The 18,557-nt window shown below is 44.3% G+C and overlaps 1 protein-coding gene and 1 non-coding gene across 4 annotated transcripts in view; one reads left to right on the top strand and one right to left on the bottom strand.

Annotated features, from left to right (window-relative positions):
• The first annotated feature begins 2,317 nt into the window (after window positions 1–2,317).
• On the top strand, window positions 2,318–2,399 carry TRNAL-UAG (transfer RNA leucine (anticodon UAG)). Its single transcript has one exon. It is a non-coding gene; the product is annotated as a tRNA-Leu (tRNA).
• A 15,586-nt stretch (window positions 2,400–17,985) lies between these two features.
• Window positions 17,986–18,557, bottom strand: part of CCDC30 (coiled-coil domain containing 30) — a 103,346-nt gene continuing 102,774 nt past the window's right edge. For all 3 annotated transcript variants that reach the window (XM_073603365.1, XM_073603366.1, XM_073603367.1), the window contains one exon: window positions 17,986–18,421. In XM_073603365.1, coding sequence (XP_073459466.1) covers window positions 18,214–18,421 — 208 coding nt within the window. In that variant the 3' untranslated portion in view covers window positions 17,986–18,213. The remainder of the gene's footprint in view (window positions 18,422–18,557) is intronic.

The following is an 18,557-nucleotide window of genomic DNA, read 5'->3' as shown; positions in this document are numbered from 1 at the left end:
AAACAATGCGCATGTGCGTGGTTCATCTTAGCAGCATGTGTAGCTCGGGACGACCCCATGTGGCCGGATAGGGTCATAGCTCCCAATCCTGAGATGGGATCTTGCTGCACTTTAAATAATAATGTACACCATAAATATGTATGGCTGGGAACCAGGAGATATGGATTGATCTCAGAGTCGTGTCAGCAGGTTTTATTTGTATAATTATTCCAGGCTTCTGATTTGGAAAGCATTGAAGTCTGAGTATAACCATGACAACAAGGGAACTGTTAGTATTATGTATTCCTGTACATTGGTTATCGGTGTTAGAGTGCACCTTGCATTGGTGATAAAGGACCCCCTTACATTGGTGGTCAGTGGTGAAGGGCCCCTTACATTGGTGGTCAGTGGTGAAGGGCCCCTTACATTGGTGGTCAGTGGGACAGGGGCCCCATTATATTGTTCACTGGTAGTGAAGGACCCCTTACATTGTTAGTCAATAAGAGAATGACCCCTCACATTGGTGGTCAGAGGGAGAAGGACCCCTTATATTGTTGGCTGGTTGTGAAGGACCCGTCTGAAGCTGGTCGTACATGGTTAGATTTTTGCTCAATTGTTCATACAAAATTCTGGAAAAAAAAAACAGGAAAAGAGTAGACACCAATAAATAAAAAATGCATCTCCTAATATTGATGGTCCTCCTTACATTGGTGGTCAGTGGTGAAGGCTCCCCTTAGATTGATGGTCAGTTGTGAGGTGCCCCCTTACATTAGTGATCAGTGGGGGAAAAGCCCTGTTATATTGTTGGCTGGTAGTGAAGGACCCCCTTACATTGGTGGTCAGTGCTGAAGGGCCCCTTAACATTGGTCAGTGGTGAAGGGAATCTTTAAATTGGTGGTCAGTGCTGAAGGGCCCCCTTACATTGGTGGTCAGTGGTGAAGGACCTCTTACATTGGTGGTCAGTGGTGAAAGGCTCCCTTGCATTAGTGGTCCATGGGAGAACAGGCCCTTTTATATTGTTCGCTGGTAGTTAAGGACCCCCTTATATTGGTGATCAGAGGGAGAAGGGCACCCTTATATTGTTGGTCATTGGTGAAGGGCCCCCTTACATTAGTGGTCAGTGGGAGAAAGGCCCCCTTATATTGTTGGCTGGTAGTGAAGGACCCCCTTACATTGGTGGTCAGTGCTGAAGGGCCCCTTAACATTGGTGGTCAGTGCTGAAGGGCCCCTTAACATTGGTGGTCAGTGGTGAAGAGAATCTTTAAATTGGTGGTCAGTGGTGAAGGGCCCCCTTACATTGGTGGTCAGTCCTGAAGGGCCCCTTACATTTGTGGTGAAGGGCTCCCTTGCATTAGTGGTCCATGGGAGAACGGGCCCTTTTATATTGTTCGCTGGTAGTGAAGGACCCCCTTATATTGGTGATCAGTAAGAGAAGGACCCCCTTACATTAGTGGTCAGTAAGAGAAGGACCCCCTTACATTGGTGGTCAGTGAGAGAAGGACCCCCTTACATTGGTGATCAGAGGGAGAAGGACACCCTTATATTGTTGGTCATTGGTGAAGGGCCCCCTTACATTACTTGTCAGTGGGAGAAGGGCCCCATTATATTGTTCGCTGGTAGTGAAGGACCCCTTACATTGGTGGTCAGCAAGGGAACTGTTATATTTAGTTATTGGTCATCACTATGTATTCCTGTACATTGGTTGTCGGTGTTAGAGGGCACCTAGCATTGGTGATGAAGGGGCCCTCCATACACTGGTGGTCAGTGAGAGAAGGACCCCCCCCACAATGGTGGTCAGTGGGAGAAGGCCCCCTTATATGGGTTAGCTGGTGGTGAAGGACCAGTCTGAAGCTGGCCATACATGGTTAGATTTTTGCTTAAGTGCTCATACACAATTCTAAAGTAAAAAAAAAAAAAAACAGGAAAATAATTTTTTTTTGCCATCTGTATCCCATTGGAGAGATTTCCCTTTCACTTCCTGTCCCATAGCCAAACAGGAAGTGAGAGGAAATTCTTGCCAATTAAGGGAATTTCTTGGGGACCACCAGGTCATCATAACTGGTGTCCCCATTAGAGATTTCCACTCTATTACTTTTCTGGGGACAACCCAAAATTTGGGATTTTCTTTTACTTTCAATGATAATGGTAGAGGGGAAATCTCCCTAATGGGGCACAGACAGAAATACAAACTGATAGGTGTTCTAATCTTTCTCATCTCTATCCAAAACAAAAAAAATGTTGGCTTTAATTATACTTTAACAAGTTCAGGGTATTTGTTTCCCCATACACACATCTTAGTTCTAGTTGTTCCTTTCATAGATCAAAATGGCCTTCATAAGGTAGTGTGGCCGAGCGGTCTAAGGCGCTGGATTTAGGCTCCAGTCTCTCTGGAGGCGTGGGTTCGAATCCCATCACTGCCAATCCTTTAAATACTGTAGAGAATGGGTGTTTTTACATGTAGATAAAATGGCTAAAAAACAGGATTTTTGACTTATCTGTAAAATTATTTTCATAAACTAAAAAAAAAAAAAAGTAAAAAAAAAAATCACAGGACCACAGGGGTTTCCTAATTATCAGTGTAAGGTTGTATACTGCCACCTTCAGGTTAATGGATGCCGATACTACAAGTGAAAAGAGGCTGGCCTTATCTCAGGTAGATATCCCCTCCTGGGATAAGGCCAGGTGGAGTTGGTTTCCACTTGAGCAATTATCTGCTTGAAGCTCAAAAACACTATAGGGGGGGGGGGGGAACAATTATTTACATCTCCACTCCAAGTCGCCTGAAGCTCAAACAAGTTCCGGAGCTTATTTTTGTCGCTTAAATCAGGCAGATTTGGGTGTGTTTTTGCGCCATTTTCTGCTCAAATGAAAAGCAAAAAATAAAATAGTAATAATATATGAATAAATAAATGTAAAATAAATACACAAATAAGTAAAAATCTTCATAAATAAGTAAAATAAATTAATAATATGTAATAATACATTAATAAATAATAATTAACCTCTAACCTTAAAAAACATTAAATACATTATTATTAATAATAAGAATAAAACAACAATAAACATCCAAACTCGAACAAAAAAAAGGCACTAAAAATAATAATAATAATTTATTTTGTGTTAGGGTTAGATTGTTTAGTTATTTATTATTTCATTTTTTAAGGGTTAAAGTTAAGAGTTAATTATTTATTTATTGTTACTTAGTATTAAGTTATTGAATGTATTTATTTTTTATTTATGATTTTTATTTGCGGGTTTATTTTACATTTATTTATTAATTTATTGTTATTCATATAATAATAAATAAAATACAAATAAATAAAATAATAATGAATAACCCTTACCCCAACTCCTAAATCCTAACCGAAACTGAACTCGAACCCCTTACACTAGCAAAAATCAAAATGATATTTTCACTAAAGTTCACTAAAATCAATATTAGCGGACACACACATAACATGACTTACAAAATTCCTGATAAATCTAAAAGATAATATTGTATTGATGTAATAAATAAAGTTCTGTGTGTGAACACAGTTTACTATGCTTCAGTTATGAATGAACACATTACTGATCACTTTCTGAGTTCATTCAGAAAAGGGAGGGGGTCGGTAAATGACATATTTACCGCCCCCTTCCCCAGCTCCTAATCCTAAACATCGACCACCCCCCCCCTCTCCACCCCTGTTTGCCTGCAGCAGCCGGCAGGAGAAATAAGCCGGTAGTGCTGGGGGGCACACACAGCAGGGAGAATCAGATGTGGGCAGGACAGGAGGACAGGGAGGATGATCTGTGTGGCTTGGGTGCAATTGCAGGAATGATGCCCTGCGTGTGTCCCCCCCCCCCTGCAGCAGCTGAAAGCAGGCTGGAGGGAGAGGGGGAGAAACTGGATTTCAGCTGCTGCGGGGAGAGACACACAGGGCATCACTCCTGTAATTGCAACCCTGTAGCACCAATGGTCCTCACTGTCCTGCCCACATCTGATTCCCCCTGCTGCCAGGGCCTCCCTGTGTGCCCAGGTTCTTTACAGGACTGTTGGTACCCCTTACCAGTGGCCCTGATTCTTACTGACTTTGACATCCCTGTTAACCCAACTCAACCTCATCTTTTAACCTGACACAATAGACACCTCTACTCACTCTGATGGTAACACCCTATTCTCCCATCTCTGCAGTCCTTGCAACCTCACCAACACCCCTGTTCATCTCTCTGATCACCACCTCATCAGTTTCACAGTGTCCTCTTCTTCAACCACCTATCTCTCCAAGTAGCAAATGATTAATTGCAGAAGCCGTCACCACTTTAACCCGTCTCTTTTTCTATTCTGCTACTAACCATCTCTATAATAATACGAGTTAGTATCAAAAAGTTTTGAGACTAGTTTTGTAACACGCCAAAAGATGGCAGCACAGGGCTGCATGCACAGTCACAGGGAGCCCCGACCTTCATTAGTCAGTGTGCCAAAACACATCGTCCTGTGTACATAGGGAGCTGTGCAACTGGTGCTATTCTGACCATGTGCGTTACCACATCTGCTATTTCACCATAGACAGCAAATTAGAACAATGAGCAAACGTAAAATTCTGCGTGAAACTGGGCAAATCTGCCATAGAGATGTTTGACATGATTTGCCAACTTTACGGCGAGATTTTTTGTGTGGCATGTGCACTTCAAGAGCAGAAGAACATCACAGGAACACGAGGAGAGATCAGGAAGACCTTCAACGAGCTCAACCCCCGAAAATTTTGAAACCATTCGGCAACTTGTGCATGATGATCATCAATGAGCAATCGTGCGTGCCACTCAAAACACTTGGAACGACTCATTGCAGAATTTCACGTTTGCTCGTTGTTCTACAGTAACTTGCTGTCCATAATGATAGAAAAGACGGGGTAACGTATGTGGTGGAGTTGCACAGCTCCCGATGTACACAGGACGATGTCTTTTGGCACACTAACTTATTAAAGTCGGGGCTCCCTGCGACTGTGCGTGCAGCCCTGTGCTGCCATCTGTTGGTGTGTTACAAAACTAGTCTCGAAACTTTTTGAAACCACTTTGTATCTCCTTGCTCCCATTTACCTCTGAACTTTTAGAACGCTTAGTCTACAACTGCTTGAGCTCCCACCTCACTGACATCAACCTTCTTGAGCCCTTACAGTCTGGGTTTCTCTCACAACACTACACAGAAATGTCCCTACTAAAACTCACTAACGATTTACTTACTGCTAAAACCAATGGACACCACTTCATACTCCTACTAATAGACCACTCTGCTGCATTTAATACTGTTGACCAACCCTGCTCTTCCTCCAAAAAAAACTCCACCCCCTTGGCCCCCACAACTCTGCTCTTTCCTGGTTCTCCTCCTATCTATCACAGCATTCCTTCAGTTTTGCCTACAACTCTGTCTTCTCCTCTTTTTGTAGGGGTCCCCCAAGGTTCTGTCCCCTTCAGCCCCAAATCCAGTCACTTTCCAAATCTTGTAGACTTCACCTCCGTGACATCCCCAAAATATACAGCTTCTTAACCAATGAAACCACCAAGCAACTCATTTACTCTCCTGTTATTTTTAGCCTTCACTATTGCAACTCCCACTTCATAAGCTTACCTCTACACAAGCTATCCCCCTTCAGTTTATCATGAATGCTGCTGCCAGACCCATCCATCTTACCAACCAGTCAGTGTCCCCCACCCCTCTATGCCAATCACTCCACTGACTTCCCATTGACCAATGATAGAAATTCTACATACGAACAACAACAGGCAAAGCCATTCACAACTCTTCTGCAAGCTACAGTACATCATCAATTTTGTCTCAATATATCACACAAAGCTTCCTCTTCGTTCCTTCCAAGACTTCCCGCTTTGTAGTTCCTTGTCTCCTCGTCCCATGTTCATCCCCAGGACTTCTCCAGAGCCTCTCCCATCCTCTGTAACTCTCTGCCCCAATCTGATTATCTTCTACTCTGACCATTTTTAGGCGATCCCTGAACGCTCATCTTTTCAGGGAAGAGTATCCCACCCTCACCTAACAACTGAATTTTAATTCTCCCATCAGCTTATCCGTCACAGTTATTACCTTTTGTACCACTTGTCCCTCCTCATTAGATTGTAAGCTCTCAGGAGCAGGGCCTTCCTAACTCTCTTAAATTGAATTGTGTTTTAATTAACACTACTGTCTCCCCTTTGTAAAGCGCTGTTCAAACTTTTGGTGCTATAAAAATCCTTTATAATAATAATATTTATTTTTTTTTCCCTTTACACACAATTTAGTTCTAATTATTTCTTTCTTCAATATTTTGTTTTTTCCTTTAAAGTGATTGTAAAGGCTCGTTTTAAAAAAACAAAAAAAATAACAAACATGTCATCCTTACCTCCTCTGTGCTGTCCTGATCCTCCTCTTCTTGGGTCCCTATTTGCTGCTCCTGGGCCCCCCCCTCCTGACGAGTGCCCCCACAGTCGGCAGCTTCCTATGGGGGCACTTTAGCAGAGTCACAGATCCATGTGTCCATTCAGACACGGAGCCCCGACCCAGGCCCGCTCCCTCTCTCCCCTGATTGGCTGACTGACTTTGACTGACAGCCACGGGAGCCAATGGCGCCGCTGCTGTGTCTCAGCCGATTAGGAAGAGTGTTTGGACGGCTTGGACATTCGTGGACATCACTGGAGAGAGATGGGGCTCAGGTAAGTAATTAGGGGGTGCTGGGGGGGCTGCTACACACAGAAGGTTTTTTATCTTAATGCATAGAATGCGTTAAGATAAAAAACCTTCTGCCTTTATAACTCCTTTAAGGCAGTGCGGCCGAGCGGTCTAAGGCGCTAGATTTAGGCTCCAGCTCTTTAAATTATCAGACTGCAAGGAATTGAGGCTTTTACAAGTAGACAAAATGGCTAAAAACAGGATTTGTGATTTAGCTGTAAAACCCATTTCTTGAAGTGTTTCCCAGGACACCGGGATTCCTAATCATTACCATTGGATTATATATTGCCACCAACAATCCAAGTGAAAAGCCTTATCCAGGTATATAACCCCTTCTAGTCCAGCATCATTTTTTTTTTGTTAGTGTCATTAGGTGATGGACCAAGCTGTGTCTTCCTCTCCATTCACCCGAAGGTGGTAGTTTATAACAGGGGGGTATATAGGTGGTGCAGATGTGCAGGGGGGGGGTACAGTGTGGGGGGGGGGATTTGGAGAAAGGAGGTACATTGGTGGGGCAGAAGAGCAGGGGGGGTACAGAGGTGTAACCTTTTAGAAAAAAAAAAATTATCCTGACCAATTATCGCTACCCCTGATGAAGAGGTCAACCCCCCTATTTACCTCGAAACGTTGGGTTAAGGTTTATTGTTGTTGAATCAACTTTACCATTACAATTGGTCATTGTTCCATGTATATCAATTTTCCTTCTATTGTATGCATCCATTTTGTACTTATGTATTATTGTTAGGTCATAATGATCCTCTTTTAAGTATTTTCTTTAATAAAATTTTGAACCTATTTTTACAAAAAACCCCACTACTTTTGTACTTATATTGGAAGTGACCCGCTTTAAAGTCCCATCAGAGGAGCTACACTCCTTGTGGGTGTGTTTGAGTTTTGCATTGGTGGGACAGATGAGCAGGGGGTTACAGTTGTGGGGCAGAAGAGCAGGGGGGGTACAGAGGTGAGACAGTTGAGCAGGGGGGACAGTGGTGGGGCAGATGAGCAGATGGGTTCAGTGTTAGGACAGATGAGAAGATGGTTCAGTGGTGAGACAGAAGAGCATGGGGGTACAGCGGTGGAGTAGATGTGCAGGGAGGTACAGTGGTGGGGCAGATAAGAAGGGGGTACATTGTTGGGACAGATGAGCAGGGGGGTACAGTGGTGGGGCAGATGTGCTCGGAGGTACAGTGGTGGGGCAGATGTGCTCGGAGGTACAGTGGTGGGGCAGATGTGCTCGGAGGTACAGTGGTGGGGAAGATGAGAAAGAGGGTACAGAGGTGGGGCAGATGTGCAGGATAGTACAGTGAGGGGACAGATGAGCTGTGGGGTACAGTGGGGGACATATTTGCAAGGGGTACAGTGATCTGAGGTGTGAAGGTGCAGGAATTGGGGCTGATCTGAGGACTGGAGGTACAGGAATTGGGGCTGATCTAAGGCATGAGAGTACAGGATGTTAATTAGCACGCTCAATTTCTTTGAACACATTTTTCGGCACACTGCTCAAAAGGTTGCCTAACCCTGGCCTAAGCAATGTTGTGATAAACTGGGCAGGCTGCCTGGGGTTTTTCTTGACAGCTGTCAGCTGTGAGCAGAGAACTCTCTGCACTGAATCGGGAAAATGCTGGGTTAAGATCGCGAGGGGGGTAGAATCGTGATCTGGATTCTTTAACGATCAATCGTGCAGCTCTGGAATGTGGTATTAATCTTTGTGGCACAACCCTATCAATGTCCCATTGGCAACAATTGTTTTTGTATAATCCTTCATATCAGGGGCTGAATTTTGCCCACATCGTGGCATTCTGGCTATTGATTTACTTATTGTGTACAGGTACAAGATACTTGTGGAGGACTTTAACCATTGAACACCACCGGGGGCCGTAAATGAAAAGGTACAGTGCAGAAACCTGGGATCAAAATGGGAACGTTTAGATCTTCAGGCTATGTTCTCCCAACTAAATTATTCAACTATTTGATTCTACAGTTGCTCAGAATTTGGGGAGGTAAAGGGGAGAGAAGGATGTCACTGAAGGGTTTTACTCCAGCACACGTTCTGAGCCATGGGGGTAGAACTAGCATAACGGGGGGTAAGGATTACTATGGAAAATACAAATTAAACTTGACCTCTACTTTAGATCCATCACCTTTTCAATATTTCAGTCTTTAAAATGCGTGTTCTTCATTGTCTTAGCTGGAAAATTCTTGATTTCTGGTCTACTCTGACTCTTGCTTTTTAACAATCTAGTGTGAGAGCCTCATCAGGTAATAGAGGTGCCTGCATATCATCAGAAGTCAATGCCCCTGTAAGGCCCCTTTCACCATTTTGTGGCCGCAATTTTGAGGCGATTTCAGGGAATACCTGTGTAAACCTGAGGTCTATGGACCTCAACTCGCATCAAAGTCGGACCAAAGTAGTACAGGGACTACTTTGAAGTCGGTGTGACTTTGCAGTCCCAGGACGCACAAGTGCGAAAGGGGCCTTAAGCATATACTTAGGATTGGGAGGGATTCCTCAGGGGAAACAACATAATTCGGGGTTAATAAAAAAAAGTAATTGTGAGGACTACATGATGTTTGTGCTTTGGAAGCAGTATTTGTTTGGCCCTTAGAGCAGAATTAAACTTTCTCAATCAATATGAACTCTTTTTAATCCTTATGCTGCTATCCTTAGTAAATAGATAAGAAAGTATATATATATATATATATATATATATATATATATATATATATATATATATATATATATATAATGTATGTATGTGTAATTTTACATACATGCATACATATTTATTATCTTCTATTTCTTTTATGGTTTTATAGTGCAGCTTTGTCCGAGCACCAGAGGAAATGTATTTATATATATTTATCTTATTTTTTGATTTTTGTATAGAATAAGTGAATAATTTTGTATGTATTGTCAAAAAAGTTGATTATGTAAGATATGTATACATTTCTTATGAATTCTTTACTGCTTTTTAAATTTATGCATTGACTCCATTCCTGAAGAAGCTGTGTAACAAATTTGGCGAAACATGTCGAGCGGAAGCATAAATTTTTCACATGAAATGTGATATATGTGTTTATTGAACCCATCAATTTTATCAAATGATTTTTAACAATGTAAAATAAATGTTTAAAAACTTTGAAATAATTTGTGTTTATTAGCAACTTTAAAGTCCCCCAATTCTTCCATATTTTTCTATTATATTTACTTGTTTTAAACTTTTTTTCTTACATTTTGTCAGTTTCTTCCTGGTTTCTGGTCTCGGCCAAAATGATGCCATACATCCCAGGGTTCTTCATGGGCGTTTTTTTCTTTCATCTGAAGGATGAGTTTTCTCAGCTAAGCACACCCTCCTGACTGCATGCCTGAGCTAAGGGCAGATGGATTCCATAAAGTAAACGCTACATGAATCATCTGCCCTTACTCAAAATGGCCACAGCTAGAAATGCTAGGGGGTCGTTTTTTCAACATGATTTCAACAAAATAAAGTATGTAGACATGGATGGATGAGGGTGCTTGCTGTGAATATTAAAAATGAATGAAATGGCGTTTTTAGTTTATGGTGCTCAGGTACAATTAAGTTCCACTTTAGGCTCCATTCACACCTGAGTGTATCGATTTACTGGCGTTTTTCGGGTGCTTTTTTAAGCTTTTTTTCAAGCTTTTTTAAAGCGTTTTAGTTTCAGATATTTTTGTTTAGCCCAAAGAAAGCACTAGGGAGAGAGAGAAAGAATTAGGTGTGGAGAGCTGCTATTTGAGCAGAAAACGCTCGTAAAATGCTCAAATTAGGCGTTTCGATTGACATCTATGGGGCTAAAACCGCTTATAATCTGCCAAAAAGCAATCTCGTACTTTTTTTTGAGCTACAGGTGTTTTGCTTCAGGCGACACAACGCTCAGATGTGAACAGGGGCCATTGAAATGAATGGGATTTGGCTTGTCGAGCGTTTTAGAGCTAAAAGCTTCAAGCAGAAAGTCGCTCAGGTGTGAATGGGCCTTAACCACTTCCCGCCCGGCCCATAGCAGATGAGGGCCGGGCAGTGGTTCAGTTATCCTGACTGGGCATCATATGACATCCAGCAGGATAACATGGGGGCGCGCATCGCGGCGATCGGTGTGTCAGTCTGACACACCGCTACACCGATCTTGGTAAAGAGCCTCCAGTGGAGGCTCTTTACAACGTGATCAGCCGTTTCCAATCACGGCTGATCACGATGTCAATAGCAAGAGCCGTTGATCGGCTCTTCCTCGCTCGCGTCTGACAGACGCCAGTAGAGGAGAGCCGATCGGCGGCTCTTCTGGCAGGGGGGGTCTGTGCTGATTGTTTATCAGCGCAGCCCCCCCTCAGATCACCACACTGGACCACCAGGGATCGCCACTAGGACCACCAGGGAAGGGGCAACATGTGGATGGCCAGGTATGTACCCCATGGCCATCCACGTGTGCCCAGTCAGTGCCCAATCTTTGCCAATCAGTGCCCACAAATGGGCACTGATTGGCACCATTATGTTGCAGTGATGCCCAGCAATGCCACCCTTAGGGGCATCAGTGCCACCAATCAGTGTCATCAGTGCCACCCATCAGTGTCCATCGGTGCCACCTGTCAGTGCCCATCCGTGCCCATCTGTGCTAACTATCAGTGCCACCCATAAGTACCCATCAATGCCACCTACGAGTGCCCATCAATGCCACCTACGAGTGCCCATCAGTGCCACCTATCAGTGCCCATCAGTTCCGCCTATCAGTGCCCATCATCAGTGCCACCTCATCGGTGCCCATCAGTGCTGCCGTATCAGTGCCCGTCAGTGCAGCCATATCAGTACCCGTCATTGAAGAAGAAAACGTACTTATTCACAAAAATTTTTAACAGAAACAAAAAAAAACTTGTTTTTCTTCAAAATTTTCTGTCTTTTTTTATTTGTTGCGCAAAAAATAAAAACCACAGAGGTGATCAAATACCACCAAAAGAAAGCTCTATTTGTGGGAACAAAATTATAAAAAAATTGTTTGAGTACAGTGTTGCATGACCGCGCAATTGTCATTCAAATTGCGACAGCGCTGAAAGCTGAAAATTGGAAGGTGTCTAGGTGCCTGGTATTGAAGTGGTTAACCTGATAAGTTATCTTTTAACCCTTTTACCGCCAGGTCCGTACGTCGTACAGACCTAATGGCGGGGGGCATCACACACAATTTGCAGCTACCGGGATTGTGTGTGAAACTGACAGGCAGACTCCTGCCTGTCAGATGAGAGTGTTCGGGGGGGCTCAGCTGCCGCCCGATCGCTCGTACACACCCCCGGTACCGGCGCTCCCTCCACTCCACACTAAACTGATACCTATAGGGGGGCTTTTGAAGCGTTGCCTATAGAAAATATAGGGTACTGAAGTTTGTCGCCATTTCACAGGCGCACATAAATTTAAAGTTTAGCATGTTGGGCATCTATTTACTCGGTGCAACCTCATCTTTTATATTTTTAAAATGTGGGTAATTTATTGCGTTGTTTTGCACTAAAATTCACGGTCGTGCGTTTTTTTATTGAAACTTTGCATTTCCTAGACCTTTGCGGTAATATCGTGTGACGTAAAAAATGGAATTTTTGTACTTACCGAAAAATCCCTTTCTCTGAAGTTCGTTGACGGACACAGCACTTTAATCTTGACCTTAGGGTTATATTGCCACCTTTAGGAGAGGACTAGGCAGAACACAGAAAAAACAAGCACAGTACCGCCCAGGGGCAGTCCTACTGGCTATAACCCCTCACTCTGCTCCCAGCAGCTCAGTTCGTCAAGAAGCAGTACAAACATAAATAGGAGGGGTGGGTGCTGTGTCCGTCAATGAACTTCAGAGAAAGGGATTTTACGGTAAGTACAAAAATCCCATTTTCTCTTTCGTTCATTGATGGACACAGCACTTTAATCTTGACCTTAGGGACGTCCCCAAGCAGTGCAAAAAACGAGGGGTGGGAACACAGAGAAAATAAACTCCACCCACAACAAAAAGAACTCCCCCATCAGGGGAGCCGCAACCTCATACGGCCGCCTGCAAAACCTTGCGGCCGAAGCATGCATCCGAAGGTGCGCCCACATCGACCTTGTAAAATTTGGTGAAAGTGTGTACGGACGACCAGGTAGCCGCCTTACACACCTGTGAAACGGACGCTTGATGCCAGAAAGCCCAGGAAGCACCAACTACCCTGGTAGAATGCGCTGCGACGGGAAAGGGAGGCGCCCGTCCCCTTATGGCATAAGCCTGATCAACAGTCTGTCTGATCCACCGAGAAATGGTGGCCGATGAGACCGCCAGGCCCTTCTTCGGACCAGCCACCGAAACAAACACAGAGTCCAACCTCCGTAAAGGAGCCGGAAGCAGACAGATACACCCGCAGATGAAAAGAAAAGGGGGGGGAAGGACACCTTAAAGTCGTCCAATAGTAGGTTCTGGGGTGACAAACGGGGGAAGGGGAATTCCCTCCCACTGTGGTAATTAATCAAATTAATATGTCTCTCATGTCACCCGTATCATTAATCATATAACTCAGTGGTATGTAGCTGACTAGCTGTCAAACGGTTGTTCAATGGACCATAAAGCATATATAAGAAAGGGAAGGAAGGGGTCAAGAGGAGATCCCCCCAAAAAAAAAAAAAAAAAAAAAAAAAAATGGTCCGCTCAAGAACAAACAGTTGAACCTACAAAAACTTTATTGTGTCACAATATGTAGAAACATAATCCAACAACCATGTGTATTTAAAAATAGGGCAGATAAAAGTCCTATTGTGTGCTGGTGGCCACCACAGACATTACACATATATCTCATGCATTCATGCACTCACACTCATCAATTAAAGTCACTAGAGACCCGGGTCTATACTATTTCACTGGAATTCCAGAGCTGGATTGGCTACATAAGTGGGTAGACTAGGTCCTTGTAGGTAAAGTGCAAGTGCTAATACACAACAAAAGTCCCCTCGGATGTGAACCAATGGCTGGTTAGACATATGTATGTGTCAATCAACCAGAGCCAAGGAAGGAAACGGTGTCCTGATTGTGTGGTGAACAATTGCAACTCAAGCAACCTCACATAGAGGGCTTTTAAGGATGGACGGAAAATGGCCATAAACAAAATGCCTCATGAATGTGAGGGTACATTTTAGCTCACCGTCTGACGTCTTCAATGAAGAAGGAGTAGAGCCCAAAGGAGTTGCTGATGGCCGCGTTCGTGTGGGTTTGAAAACACGTTCATGCGGTATTAGCTTGTTGTGGGCATGAGCGGGTTACTTCCGGGTATCCTCCGGCAGAAGGTAAGGTGAGTCACAAGGGTCAAGATTGTTAGTGTCTCATATCCAATGGTATAAGCAATCCGGAGAGACGCTCGGCGTCCGTGTTCACCGCAGAGGTTTCACCTGATATCCCAAATCTTGATTGATCCGATCAGGATCGTTAGAGATGTTCACATCCAATTTGGAAGGATATTGTAGTTAGAGTGTGAGAGTCTGTGTGCCACCTGCACATGGGTCAAATGCTGAGCGCTTTCGCTTGTTGCCAAGCTTCCTCAGAGCTAATGTGGTATCAGTAGCTGGATGTTTAAATAGCCAGAGGGCTAGTGTTCAATTTCCTGTCTTCTTAATTAACACCTGAATACCATAGCTTGACCATAATTGCAATCACCAAGAATGTGCCAATCACACCCATACATACATCTATTTAGACAAAACCATTGAGGGTAATGGATACATAGAGATTCAATCTGATTGACTTGTGTATGTGGTCAGATTTGAATATTGCATCTCTTACCATCATGAAATAACGGAAAAAGGCTTGTCAAGCAACTGCTATCAATACATAAAAGCCAATTGAGGAATGCTGCATTTCCAAAAACAAACCGTGCATATATAACCATATACTAAATAATAATAATAATAATAAGATAGTCAAAATAGTGATATATGGGAGCAAGAGGGAACAGTCTATTGTTCCGAATTAAATTGCAACACATATCATCATCCTGACAATAAACAGAGATGTCCCAATAGTTGATCAAAAATTGCATGGCATACACACACGGAATAAAAATAATGAGTATGAATATATGCAACCAACCATCGCTTTGGCCAGATTAAATGGCAGCTCACGTCCCATGTATTGTCATCCACATACGGGATAAAAACATTGTTACCAGTGAGATTGCCTGTGAAGTCGCATAGGACAAATTAGTACAAAGTGATTCCGGATAGTCCGGATATGTAGTTACATATAGGCATTGCACTGGTATTACCCGCACATGGAACAACAGAATAATCTGTTGTACAGATTATAATTTAAAATATGAAAATTTCATAATCTGGGGGCAGTGCGGCTTCAATTCAATCAGTTGGTTGGTAGCCAAATGATCGAGGCAAGCTGGGATGGAATGAGGTCATGGGCCACTGTCTCGCATAGGTTACGTCTCACATGTCACTCGCTGATATTCGTGTAGAGAGCAGAGACATGGTCGTGAGCAACACTACACACAGTCAATTTTCTTTAAGAGTTGCAATTGTTCACCACACAATCAGGACACCGTTTCCTTCCTTGGCTCTGGTTGATTGACACATACATATGTCTAACCAGCCATTGGTTCACATCCGAGGGGACTTTTGTTGTGTATTAGCACTTGCACTTTACCTACAAGGACCTAGTCTACCCACTTATGTAGCCAATCCAGCTCTGGAATTCCAGTGAAATAGTATAGACCCGGGTCTCTAGTGACTTTAATTGATGAGTGTGAGTGCATGAATGCATGAGATATATGTGTAATGTCTGGTGGCCACCAGCACAATAGGACTTTTATCTGCCCTATTTTTAAATACACATGGTTGTTGGATTATGTTTCTACATATTGTGACACAATAAAGTTTTTGTAGGTTCAACTGTTTGTTCTTGAGCGGACCATCTTTTTTTTTTTTTTTTTTTTGGGGGGATCTCCTCTTGACCCCTTCCTTCCCTTTCTTATAGATACACCCGCAGAGCCCGGACCACTTCCAAAGAATGTAAAGCGACCTCCCTGGGATGCGACGGCCGAGGACATAAGGATGGAAGCACAATATCCTCATTTAGATGGAAGGCCAAAACAACCTTCGGAAGAAAAGAGGGCTGCGGACGCAGCACCGCCTTATCCTTGTGGAGGATCAAATAGGGAGACTTGCATGACAAGGCCGCCAACTCAGAAACCTGCCTTGCAGTGTCAATAAAGGGATCTCCCTAATGTTTTCAAATGGTGGTTTCTGAAGCACCAGATTCAGATCCCATGGGGGCAGCGGCGGGCATACCGGAGGGGTCACATGCCGAACCCCCTGAACGTACGCACCAATGAGTGAGTCGCCAAAGGCCGCTGAAAAAAGACAGCCAAAGCTGATATCTGCCCCTTAATGGTGCTTAATGCAAGCTTTTGATTCACTCCTCGCTGCAGAAACAGCAGAATTCTGGAAACCAAATATGAACGCTGATGCCACCCCACCTCTTCCGACAGGGAGATGTAGGCCTTTCAGATAAATCTTCCGGGAAGAAGACTTTCGCGCCCTTAGCATAGTGGAAATTACCGAAGCCGACAGCCCTCGGTCCTGCAGCACCTGGCTTTCAACAGCCATGCCGTTAAAGAAAAAAATGAAGGGAAAAAACAGCCATGCCGTTAAAGCCAGAGATGATAAAGCAGAGTGGAGTATCGGACCTTGAGACAGAAGGTCCTCCTGCACCGGCAGCCGCCAAGGAACATCCGCCACCATTCGTACCATGTCGGCCTACCAAGGACGTTGAGGCCAGTCTTGGGCAATTAGAATCACTGGAATCCCCTCGGCCTCCACCCTGCGCAGCAGGCGAGGGAGAAGCCTGAGGGGGGGGGAAAGGCATAAATTAGCCGATAATGCCCCCATGGGGCCACCAACGCGCCTGACGCGTCCGCCCAGGGATCTTTTGACCTGGCCACAAACCTCTGCACCTTCCGATTGAGCCGAGAGGCCAGGAGATCCACATCTGGCATGCCCCACCGTGGGCAAATGAGCCGAAACACTTCCGGATGCAGTGACCATTACCCCTGGTCCAGCAACTTACGACTGAGGTAGTCCGCCTGCCAGCTTTCTACGCCCGGAATGTACACGGCTGAAAGAGCCGGCATGCACCGCTCTGTCCACTGTAGGATGTGGGAGACCTCCAGTGCCACTGCTGAGCTCCTTGTCCCTCCCTGATGATTGACATATGCCACCGCCACATGACGAAGGTAAAAAACGAGGGGAAGTTTTGAATGGAACTGAAGATTCAATAAAAATGATTTTTCAAAAAAAAAAAAAATGAAGGGAAAAAACAAGAGGAACAAACTAGGGGAACAAACGACAGCACAACCCCCTGCCAGGACCCAGAGATTACCCGGAGGACCCCTGGGCCAGGTAAGTGCTCCGCACCCCCTACGCCCAGCCACGCAGCACCCCCTTTGGATGAGGAGGAGGGAAAGAGGCAGGGAGAGAGGAAAGGGAGAGAGAGACCCCCTAATCGACCCCCCAGGGAGTGCCCAGTTGCTCCATCCTGCCTAAACAGGTGGAACCATACTTACCCCTCCTGCAGGGACTGCTGGACGCACTCCATGGACAGACCCATCTCCCGCATAGTACGGAGTGGCTGTCGGCCATGGCAACACTGACTCGCACAGCAGTAGCCCGGACATATGTGTGCCCCGGAGCATATAGCTCAGCGGCCGCCCCGGCCCAGAATGGGGCCTGTCGCGGTCGACCCATCGCGGAGCTAAGGTCTGCACGCGCTCGATGGCCAGGCTGGGGAGACTACCAGGATCTATATTATCCAGCCTGTCACCCAGCCCGGCTGTTGATTGTAGATCATAGGAAGAAAAAGCAAAAACAGCAAAAATTTCAAAGACCACTGGTCCCCATAGGGAGCCAGGTCCTTCTCCTAGACTAGGCAGAAAAAAACTGAGCTGCTGGGAGCAGAGTAAGGGGTTATAGCCAGGAGGACCGTCCCCTGGGCGGTACTGTGCTTGTTTATTCTGTGTTCTGCCTAGTTCTCTCCTAAAGGTGGCGATATAACCCTAAGGTCAAGATTAAAGTGCTGTGTCCATCAATGAACAAAAGAGAAAATTGCAACTACCACTATTTTATTCTCTAGGGTGTCTGCTTTAGGAAACATATAATATTTGTGGGTTTTGATTTTTTTAAACATTTGTGCAAAAAAAAAACACAAAAAACGGCTCTGGCGGCGAAAGGGTTAAGCCACTCTAAAGCAGTACATAAATGAATTATAAGCATGAAGGAAAAACTCGAGCAGTCTTATTAAAAAATTTTTATAAACTAACAAAAATACAAACATTAGCAGTCATATTATGATTACATGGTAGTGTCATTTGTGACGTCTCAACCTCACTGTGCAATTAGCAGCATGAACTGAACACTTTTAAAGGGAAGGCACCTAAGTCAATCCAGAAAGAGCTACCTAGTGGTCATTCTTACTATCACCAGTCTGAATCAGTTCCTCTTAGTAGAACATTACAAGTAGTTTTATACATCGTCAATGCTTGGCTCTGGTGCTCCACAGTCCTCCGAGGCTGCAATGGCGACCTTGGGGGAAGGGACATTAAGATATCCAACTTCCGATGTATCAGAGCGGGATACTGGTAGGAGAAAAGAGTTTTCTGGAGATTGCTCCATATTTCCATCTTCAGTAACTTTAATCACAGGAGAGATCCGGTGTGCCAGTTCTGAAGAGCTTGGAAAGAAACCAAATGAAAACTATCAGACATTGATGATTATTTAATCATATGCGTCATATATAGCGCCTACTTTACATATACAGTATATTGTACATTCACATCTGTCCATTCCCTAAAGAAGCTTACAATCTA

The sequence above is a fragment of the Aquarana catesbeiana genome, linkage group LG10 (assembly GCF_042186555.1).
Source record: "Aquarana catesbeiana isolate 2022-GZ linkage group LG10, ASM4218655v1, whole genome shotgun sequence".
NCBI classification, from domain to species: domain Eukaryota; kingdom Metazoa; phylum Chordata; class Amphibia; order Anura; family Ranidae; genus Aquarana; species Aquarana catesbeiana.
The sequence above is the reverse complement of the archived record's forward strand: the minus strand, read 5'-3'. Positions and strand labels throughout refer to the sequence as shown.